An 11,954-nucleotide genomic window follows, 5' to 3' on the forward strand; every position below is an offset into this window, starting at 1 on the left:
TACTCATAAAGTTCTATAATAGCGTTAGCCAGAAACAACGAAAATGTTTTGTATCTATACTATTATACTACATAAATCATTCATTAAAATACTAATTTATAATAGTTATAATTGGTAACATGAATGAAAAAAAAATCTGTAAGTGTATATTATTATAACTATTATTATCATTATCGTCATTTTTATTACTGTATCATTACACATTTATTTTTTTCTTATAAATATTTGTTAAAAAAAGCTTTAACTACAAGATATTATTTATATAATTCAATATTTCATACCCACATTATGTTGTAGTGGCGGATCTGAAGCTCATTTAAGGAGGGAGTGAATTGGTAAACTAGAGGACCAATTTTTAGAAAATTAAAATCTAGCAAGCCAGAACTTAAAAAGCAAAAAAAAATAATTCATTCAAAATATGCATTTTAATTAGTATTTATTTTATTTATAATGTGAATTGATGTAGCAAGGAACTGATAAAAAAAGGTTCGCGGCCCGCCAGTTGTCCACCCATTTTTTACATAAAAAGCCCATGGGGGAGGCGATCCGCCGCTGTAATATGTTGTCCTCTTCGTAAATGAAAATGATCAATTTTACGTTCGCAATAATCCGTTTTACTCTGTTATTTTTAAAACTAGTACGAATCGACCTACTATAAAATGTAAATCTAAGATTATTATTTAGGATATTACGGAGACTATTATTAAAATTTTAATTTTAAAGCAAATTATAATTTTTTTTAAATTAATAAAAAAAATACAGCCTTAAAATAGCCATAACTTGTTTCGTAATCAAAATATCATTAGAACCTTTAGAAATACTCTAGATACCTAATAATCTTATCTTTAAATTTTATAATAGGTCAATTCACTCCAATTTTAAAGTAACATAGTAAAATGAATTATTTTGTAAACAGAATTTGCTATGTTATACGTTTGAACGTTGTAAAACGGAAACAACACACGCAGGAGTTCTCTTAGAAGAAGTCAGTTCACTATTTAAATTTTCTTTCTGATAGTTTGATCCGGTATTACAATTTAAAAATGTTTGAATATCGGTATATCGCGGAAAAATTGAAATAACGTAAGAATGTCGACATAAAAATAATACAAAAATAATTTTCTGAACTTCGACTTGACTTTAGGTAAATATCACGGGTATATTTTATTTTATTTAACAAAATCCAACACAATAAACAAGAGCACAAGACATATTATTATGGAGACAACCATAATAATTAAATAATAATAATACGGTTATGGTCGTATACTCGTATCACTCGTATCTCGTACGGGCGGCTGCTGTGCGATGCGTCGCCCCGCTGGCCGCTGCCACCACCATCGTCGTCGTCGCCGTCGGTAAGGTTCGGCTCGCGACGTATGTAATAAAACCGTACGAAACAGTCTGGTTTACACTCGACAACCCGCCGCCGACGCCCGTCGCCCATCGTTCGATCAGTCGTTATCTTGGACCAGTCCTGTTCGAACCTCGTACGCTCCTACTTCAATCGTACCAGTCACCGTTTACTGCACAATATAATAGTATTAATAACCGTCGATCACGGGCGTGTATAAATAAACAATAACCGATACACTCGTCGTCGACGACTGTTTCGCCCAGTACCATATCAATATCTCGTAAACCATATCTTTCCAAAAAATGGCTAACAACAGAGCAACCAAGTCTGGTTTCGCCGCCGAAGCGCAACGCAAAGTGAGTTATTGTTAACTTATTATTTTTTAAACATCTTATACATCACTATCGGCTGCACTTATTTGCTGGTATATAATAATTATTATATTTTACTACCTATGGTTTACGTTCCGCGAGTTGAAGAATGCACGACATGCATACCGTGTCGATGTTTCGTGGCGCGTTTAATCACGATATTAAGTGCCGACCTTATACAGCGTAGGCTATAATAATGTGCAGGCGTGCAGCTGCTATATTATAATTTGTAATAAACGTTAATTTCAAGTTACCGCCGTGCATCTCTGCTCTAGAGCATCTGTTTGATTCTGACAGGTGCCGTCCATTACGTAGCACACCGTTCACGTAATAATATTATGGTATTTGATGAGACTGATGAATGATGATTAATAGGACTGTAACGTTTGTAATCACTATTTGAATCGATTAACATACAAATATTACAAACTGGGTACTATAACTTTCGAGTCTGTATCGCTTGCGATTTTCGTGTATGCGTTATCGTATTATAATCTCTGCATTTCTAGTGCAACAACTGCAATACATGAAACAGGATATTTATTTACTGTAAAAATAACTACAGGACATCGCATCTCGTGTTTCGCGGAACCCCATTGCTGATGGTGCAATTGATCGTTATTTTACCAACAAAATCTATTATTGTAAATCACAATCAAGGTTGGTAGGTTGTCAAGTTTTATTTCAACAGTGTAACAAAAGAACGCGTAACAGTATGACGAATTTTTTGTTTTCCGACCAATACCAAATTCCAAGGTTCTAAATTCGTTGGTACGAGATAGATAGGTGTAAATATGTATATTATATTAAGCATTTAAATAATAAATATATTATATTAGCATCCATGAAGATCGATTGTTAATAAATATTATTGTTATTCCCCTGTGGTAAGAGCTGGTCATACAACGTCTCCCTCTTTCCTACTCGTTGGCGCCTGTGGGCTGTGCATGAAAAAAATGTCTTATATTATTATATAGGTCAAACGCACCTAGAATTAAAGTCCATGCTCGTTCCGGGTAAATCCAATTAAATGTGTTTACATTCTATCGCTGTGAGTAAATTAGCTTGTGTATGCATTATATTTTATTATTATTTTGTAGTTGCAAGTTTTTAATTATTGAAAACGATGACAAAAAAAATATTCCACGAAATAACGTAGTATACATAAATACTATATCAAATTAAATAAGTGTGCATGTATTATTATATACCATACGCATATAGTATTATAGTAATTTTGCTTTTATATTACGGCATTGTTTGTCATAAACTCGTAACCCGTAAATAAACATTTCGGTAACCCGATAACCAAACTGAATCCAATTAAATGAATTATTTCGCATCTTCTATTAAGTATACTACAAAAATAGAATTTATTTTACACTTTCGTTTTTCGATCGGTTCTAAATTCTAATCAGATTACTTTTATATAATAGATATATAACTTTCGCAAAGCCCATACATTAAGTATTAAAACACATAATACTACACCTATTCTATACATAATATTTTTAAAACAATTCAAGATACGTTATTTTAGATTCAGAATACCTTTATTATAACTTATCACTAATTAGTAATTAGATACATTCTAGATGTTGTTATGATGCGATGACGAATAAAAATTCGATGGGACTAAAATTCCTGTACGCCGATAATCGTTAAGTTGATCGATTCTATTAGTTCACCAAGTGCTGTACGTACTGTGTAGTGTGGTTTGTAACTAGACATATCTAACAAGAAACGTATGTCAAAAAACAAAAATAAAATGGCAAAATATTTTTTAACATAGTTCTAAGTCACTGATATCATCGGTACTCGCGAATAACGGTTTCAAACTGTCGGCATTCGTTATAACTTTATAAATTATTAATTATTAATTACTATTTATTGTTACAAGTTATGAGTTATAATTACTATAGCTAAACCCTGGATTTATATGCGATATAAATCCATGAAATATTCAGATTCATATCATAAATATTCAAAAAACATAAGACAATTTTTTTTTTTTACAAATTAATAATAACAAAAAATACTAGTTTACCAAGTAAAATTATTAGTTAATCTAATTATATGTATACCTAATAAAAGTTTATTAAAAGAAAATCAGAATAAATTATTTTTAAGACAAAGTATTGCACTATTTATATTAAATTATGTGACGAGTACCAGCATGGGGTAATAAAAATTGATTTCAAGTTTTCGAATTGAAAACTTCTATGATTATATCGAAGCGTACTTTTGTAATTAGAATAATTTCTTATCACGTCACAAGATACAATTGGTGCATACTTAAAACCAAATATATCTTTAATTGATAGTTCCTCATTTTTTCCACTTTCTATTACTTCACCATTAATTATAGAATCGATTTTTTTTTCAATGTAGAATATCCTGATTTTTTGACAGAATATTCGTAAATTTGGATATATTAAAATCTATCCTTAATTCTTCTTTTTACAACTTATTTGTGAAGGTGCTTTTAAAAATATCTTTTAGTATATGAAATTAATAGATAGACATTTTAATATATTTCTCTATGACTTTAGCTATTCTTTGTAGTCCATGAACAAATTACTTTAAAAAAATCTGTATTTCATCAAATAGTTATCCCGAATGAAAAGCAAATTTTACTATTTTAATTAATATTGTAGAATATGCAACGTTTATGCAATATTCAGAAATATGTAATTTATATTATGCATTTTTAATCAAAATTATTCTAGGTGAATTACAGAAGAAGAATATGTACTTACATAAAAATCCGGGCCCTAGTTATAACTTATAAGTCATTATTATTATTTTAATTATTATTATTCACTTGCGTTGTATTACGTAATTTTCTTTTTATAAGCTCCGACATTAAACCATGAATACAAATTAATATTACATTATTTAAATACAGTATATTTAAACGTCTATCCAATCTTTATTGTCTAATAATATTTTATATAATATTATATTATACAATATTGTAGACGGTAGTTTTTATTGGTACCTTCAGGTGACTTCTGACATACCTTGCTGATAAAATGTCGGTTAAAATCGTATTTTCAGATAATTCTACTGCTCCTACGCTCATATATTATTATGCTTGTAGCTGAGACTGAACCGGTTTTTCCTTCCAACACAAAGATAACGCGTCTTTTTAGAATAACTCCTCGACAGGCTCGACATACCAAAGTTAAAAAGTCATTGTGTAGGCGTAATTTACATCTCTACTTATTTGCCTTGTTTCACGTTGATCGTCATGGTTGTATCTAATTAGTCTGTTTATAATAAATGCAATGAAGATAAAAATAATAATAATTTTGTCTCAGTCGATTAAGTTTTTTTTTTAAATAAGTATAAGTTTTGCAAATTGTAATTGTGTATCTTAGTTGAGCAATTTACGTTAACACTAAAAATTAAATGATTATATTTGATTTCGATACATGACGCATGTGTATGTCGTCATACCATTTAGCATTCCATGTGAATAGTAATGTTTTTATTATTAAGTGTTTTTTTTAGATAAACCTGTATACTATAATACTGTTACTAATGCATATTGTTATATCCGGAATAACTAAAACATAACCATTATTATAATCATTTTATATATTATTTTAACAATTTTCAGAATATTCTATAACGTATGATTATTTTTCTTTGAAATAAATTATTCGTGTAACAATTAGTTGTGTTTTTAACAATGTTTCGGTTCGTGTAACATCACTTCAAATAATAATATTAATTAATATTTTTCTAAGTACATATAATTAAACTATTTAATATAGTTTATTTTATACAATTCCTTATTTAGCTGAATATTTTTAAATTATTATAACCAATTATACGTGTAAAGGGTTTTTTTGACGAAATCCTTGATTCTAATACATGTATTGTACAAACAGATGGCCTCATGTATCAATCGATGATTCATCTTAGTGTTTCTTCTATATATGGCCGTGTCGCTTTTTCTAATAAGATACCGTATATGGCCAATGTGGGTCGATTGGTTTTTGCTCGTTTGCGTTACTATCAAGTGTTGTATATATGGGTCAATAGGTTTTTGAAAACTAAATGCCGGGAATTATGTGATTATATGTGAAGACTGATAAGACTAGGTGTGGGAATACGAGATAAACTTTTTACCAGAGTTTTTACTTTATGAATTAAATTAAATAGATACAGACTCTAAGCTAAAATTACCAATTTTTATCGATTTTCAATGTATTCCATCTTTTAAATTATTTATTTTTCTAAATAAATTAATCTGTATAATTATTTGTGAAGTCAAGAACACTACTTAAAAAGTACTCGAACTTTAGAACTAATATTGTTTATTGGAGTGGGTGCTGATTAAAATGTAATCATTCGTTTTTAAACTACACAAAATTTAATTTAATCCTAACGAATATAGTTATTTCATAATACCTACATATATACTTTTAAATAGTTATTATTATTATTAAAACAATTAGTCTTAATAATTAAGTGGTTGTTTATTAGTTATTAGTTATTCCATATATAAAATATAAATAAACAAAAGTTAAATGATAAAGTTTGTTTGATGTATATACCTAATGGTAAAATAGGGAATATAATTTTAAAAGAGGTAGGAGCGGGAATGTGATTTTTAAAAATTTCGTGCAACAAATTCTAAGGCATCCATTTTCTTCAAACACGTATATTAATATCTACGTGATAACTAGAAACTAAAGACATACTATAAAACTGTAGTATATTACATATTTTGTACATGGATTTCCGTCTTAATCCGTATATTATGCTCTTTATGCTAAGCTTAGAAAAAAAATAAAAGTAATAATAACTATAATATCAATTCATATCTTTTTTTAGATACGTTAAATTACTCAAGAAAGAATTACCTTGAAAAGATAACTGGAAACTACTTAGAGAATTTATACTTTTCTTATGACAGTTAATTTTGTCGTAAATTATGGAAATATTTCGATTACACACAATCCTTAATGTCTTATTAGTTATTAGTTTTTGCTTATCAGTTTATCACACATAAAATTTATCAAGCAAAATAATTATTTTGGGAAATTTAGGCTTAAATTCTGCCTCCAGCCCAGAGGCAACCATTAGTTGAAAGGAATATATTTTGAATGTTAATATGTTTATCAAACGATTTTAAAGGGGCAATAACCCTCAGTAGAGACTAAATTGTGGTAACAATTTGAGGCAGTAATAAGGATTAGAAATATGATTTTTAAATAGTTATCTCGTCTTAATATGTCTATAGTATCAATGATAGTTTCTAAAAATAATACAAAGACGTACCTTAAATAATTATTTGTATAAACATTTCGTCCTTTTTTAATTTAAAATAAACTACACCTATTATTCTTATAATTTTTCATTATTATTAAAATATCTATTAAAAAATCTATTAAACTTTAAATTAAAATAAAATAGTTCAATTTTCATAGTCATATAATATGTTTTTATATTATAGCATATTATAGATTGATTAATTAATCGTGTCATATAAATGTTAAAAATAATAATTAATAGCATTATAGCATTGTTACGATAGATTATATAAGTATTATTAAATGTTTTGAATAATTATTTCTCAAATATCCATTGTTGTGTACTCACGATTTCACATATGAATGTACCAACGTAGATATACGTGCTTCCTTCTTAAACCTTGATGACTAGAAATTTAAAAAATAAACAGTAGGAACGAGTTTTTGTTGGCTGATTTTAGCGATGACATCAACAACTAATTATTCCACGTTCAGCACATTCTCGAGAAATGTATTGGGCACTTGAATATTAAGTATATTGTCCATTAGCCGGAGTTAAAAAGAATAAGTATAAACAAAATACTTAAGTGAAAATACTTGATATCGATGTGTTAATTGTAATAGTATTATACAAAAATGTTAAAAGCAATATAATATGGAGATAAACCTATTTAATTGTTTAAATTATTAAATGAATCGTTAATGTTTTATTTATTCAGCTGTTAAAAATAGTGAAACAAATGTTGAATTACTTTTAAAAAAATAATATTAATTTTAATTATGTCTATTGGCTATTTTACTATTTTACTTTCTTGTAGATACTCATAGCATTAATTTGTAATTTATATCTTGGTTTTTTTATGATTCAAAAATCAAAATAGTTTGTCGAGTATTTTCAAAGTACAAATATTATCCAAGTAATAATTTTAAAGAAATCTCAAAAATATAAATAAATATAATGTTATGTTGAAAAAATATGATTTCCATTGAAAATACTACAAAAAAAATATATATATAAAAGAAAATATAATATAATTTTTATAATTTGTTATAATATATTATGATGTTTAAATAATAGTATTATGAAATATATTTGTATTATATTGCTTATATTGTTATTTTTAATTGCTTGTTTTAATAAATAAAATAAAAATTTATAAAGCATGTATATTAATAAATTTATAGTTTTATAGTTGGCCTATACTCTACAAGCGAGTACCAAAATGAAAAGTATAATTTAAATAGTATCTTTTTTGCTATATATAAACTGTGAATATATACTAAACCAGAATCATTTAATATGTTTATATACTATAATATTGTACTATTATACGTTTATACAGGATAGTTTTTATAGTATAAACTATAAGACACAAATTTTTAAAACTAAAAACATTCAGTCATTAAAAAATAATAAATATTTTTTTAATTTTCTACTTTTTTTATTTTTTTGGAGGTTTTTGATACTTAGTAACTTAATTTTTAATGAGTAATTAATTAATCATAAACGTTTAAAATTGTTTATGAGCGAATTAGAAGATCCATACTTTATGTAGAAAAGTGCCACTATTCTAATTTACTTTGTTCGTTTAATCCAGCGACTCACAATTTGTGTGGCGTAAGCATTTAATAGGGGGGGGGGGGAATGTAAATATTGATATTGCACCTATACACTATAAGTACTAATATAGTACTATTATACAGAATACACTAACAAACAATATTGTTTCATTCATTCAAGAAAGGTGCAATTACATTTTTTATTTTTGAGAACGCATGAACCAAAAATGTTTGAAAATCGCTGATCTATCCTTCAAATACTTATAAGTTATAAGTTATAACCAACTAATCGTTTAAAATTTAAATTTTTATGCGTTGAAATGCTATAAATAGTAAAAAATTATTTATAGTTTTTGAAATAAATAACGAATTTCTATGTATAACATTATTGAGTTTTATTATTTATAGATGAAATTATTGAGTTTAGATAAAAACTAATTGAAAGGTTAGGCGTATTAGAATATTTTTAGTTGGTACTATTTACTATCAGTATTAACTAGTTGTGAATTAAAACAAAAATCATAAGAAAAATGGAAAATATTAAAATCATTTAAAATATGTTTTATATTTTGTTCAATGCCTCAAGAAATAACCTTTAAAACATTTGTATATATATAGATCAACAGCAAATACAGCGAAGAGCTAGCACAAGAATGTTTGGAGTGGGTAAGCAGCGTCACTGGTTTGCCATTGAACACATCTGGTGATCCAGACAACTTTTTTGAAGTTCTTAAGGACGGACAAGTATTATGCCAGTGAGTCATATTCTACGTAATAAATGAAATATTACTTTCGAACTGATAAAATATATCCTTGAATTGTTCATAAAGATCTCTCGTCACTTTCATATTGTTTTAGTTTATACATTAATCATTAATTTTGATTAATATTGTATATACCTATTATTTACATAATATATATATAATAATCATTATTATAAAATAATGTGCTGTATATATAATCAGAGTATGGAATATTCTAAAATATGATTAATATTACTACTTACTAGCAATAAAACAGATATTTCCGTTTTCTTTTCCTTTAATCCTGTATACGTATTTGTATACAAAATATAGGTTTATTTTATTATTACTTGCCTTTTTATTTAATTTCCACGTAAGCTTTGAGTAATATTTTTATTTCCCGTAGATTGGTAAACACTCTAATTCCTGGATCCGTTAAGAAAGTGAACACTAGTACGATGGCTTTTAAGTGTATGGAAAACATCAATAACTTTTTGGCTGTAGCTGTATCCATCGGCGTACCTTCTCAAGAAACCTTTCAATCTGTAGATTTGTGGGAACGTCAGAACTTGAACTCGGTGGTGATTTGCTTGCAGTCATTGGGTAGAAAGGTAAATTTAATTGTTTTTAATTATTAATACATTTATTTTTACAAGTACCGTTTATATAATATGTATAATTTATATATAGGCTGGTCAATTCGGTGCTCCAAGTATTGGACCGAAAGAAGCAGAGAAAAACATTCGCAACTTTAGCGAAGACAAACTTAAAGCCGGCCAAACTATCATCAGTCTGCAATATGGATCCAACAAGGGAGCAAATCAAAGTGGACTTAATTTTGGAAACACAAGACATATGTAAAAGGCTCGTCTTATTTTCCACAATGTTCCATGCCCAAATTTATATACAAAACTGATGCCGAATTTCCCAAAATTCTCAGATTTTATATACAGCCAACAAGTATACTTATACACTCCAGCGTAATATTTTAAACTTCCTCCTATGTCATAACCATTCCATAATACCAGTATTATTACGTATTTACGTAGGTGTAACTTAATTATTGTATCTTACACAAACAATTTATAATAATTTCATTTTGGGCATAAACTATCTTGTTATTATAATACGCGTTACAATTTTGAAAACAATATAATAATGAAACGAATTTTCGCGTTGAAGATATTTTGGAAATTTTCGTTTTTTTTTTAATAACTATTATACTATATAAATTAACAAGTTCATTATTTTTATTTATTTATTTCTTGGTACATAGTTGAAATATTTATTTTGTTTAATATATTATACCAATGTAAGATTTATGCATTTGTTCGAATACTCGAATGATTTATATAATTAAGTTAATTAAATTAACATTGAATAAAAAAAAAATATTATTTATTTCATTTGTGTGTTTATACTTTTTTTGTGTAATACCAATTTATCAAATATGTAATTCAGTATAGGTGCATATTTATTATCTATAATATTACACATTTATTCTATATAATTTTATTTATACTTTAACAATCAACTAAAACAATATTTTATCAGAGTGTGACCTGCCCTTTCCTAGATGAAATTATCAGTGTGAACAAGAAACGCCCACGTCTCAGTCGACTGTGGTCTTTTTGGTATTGTAAGTGATTTTTGTCAATTATTTTTTGAATCAGCGTGAATAAAAAAACTAAAGTTATTGCCTTAGATTTTGAGAAAAGTACATAATTGATATATTAATTTTACTTTTCGTTTTCTCGTTCTTCCTTGTACAAACAATTAATAGCAAATCAAAACCAACTGTGACAAAAAAAATTTAGTAGCCATGAAAACAAAGTCTGTACTTTGTGATGATCTAGCGACAGGTGACTAGCTGACTGTCACCGTATGTAACCGTTCAACGTTCAAGTATGAACGACTGGACCGTGGTTAGGTGATAGTGACTCGACCGTGACTGTTGTGTGATTGAACTGTAGCATTACCTATAGTGTAAACAGGGCATTAAGGCTTAAAGTATTCAATATGATGATAAATTTCTAAGGAATTTATATTAGTAGAGTATTGTATTATGTGTAACGTGGTATTTAAATGATTAAAATTAAATACATTTAAAAAAATATTTTCTTACAATTTTTATAATTTAGCTTTTAAATTCAAAGTGGAGCGATGATTTCACATTTATTAATAATTTTAATTATTTTGTTGTATTTTAAAAATAATTTTTATGGGAATTTAAAACTTGCGTATAATATTATATTTTATACACTATGATACATACAAGTGTAATGTTTTCGGATAAAATATATATTTATATTTAAGCTATTGATTATTTTATATCGTACTTATAACGCCTATTCGATTACTAATTGTAACATAGGTAGGTACATTTCTTTAAATATAGACACCATACAATATACGTTTTGAAATACAACCGACGGACCGTCTTTGCTCAGAATCGTTTCGAATAAAATGATATATCACTGAATTCAAATTTAACATTTTAATTAAAGTATCATATTTTAATGACGTGGTATACTCGACACATACCTATATTGTACAGCAGAGCGGCTACATAGTACATACTTAATTCCTCTTTCATTTTAAATTGACGATCAAGGAATCTGTTTAACCATTTCTACTTCACTTGTCATTATTACTT

At 27.2% G+C, this 11,954-nt stretch overlaps 1 protein-coding gene across 1 annotated transcript; it reads left to right on the forward strand.

Annotated features, from left to right (window-relative positions):
- Positions 1 to 1,410: 1,410 nt before the first annotated feature.
- On the forward strand, positions 1,411 to 10,403 carry LOC112599146 (myophilin). The gene is made up of 4 exons (XM_025345923.1): positions 1,411 to 1,713; positions 9,174 to 9,310; positions 9,705 to 9,909; positions 9,989 to 10,403. The coding sequence occupies exons 1-4, from the start codon at positions 1,660 to 1,662 to the stop codon at positions 10,157 to 10,159; spliced, it is 567 nt and encodes a 188-aa protein (XP_025201708.1). The 5' UTR covers positions 1,411 to 1,659; the 3' UTR covers positions 10,160 to 10,403.
- Positions 10,404 to 11,954: the final 1,551 nt, after the last annotated feature.

The sequence above is a fragment of the Melanaphis sacchari genome, unplaced genomic scaffold (assembly GCF_002803265.2).
Source record: "Melanaphis sacchari strain LSU unplaced genomic scaffold, SCAv2.0 Contig4_pilon_pilon, whole genome shotgun sequence".
Taxonomy (NCBI): domain Eukaryota; kingdom Metazoa; phylum Arthropoda; class Insecta; order Hemiptera; family Aphididae; genus Melanaphis; species Melanaphis sacchari.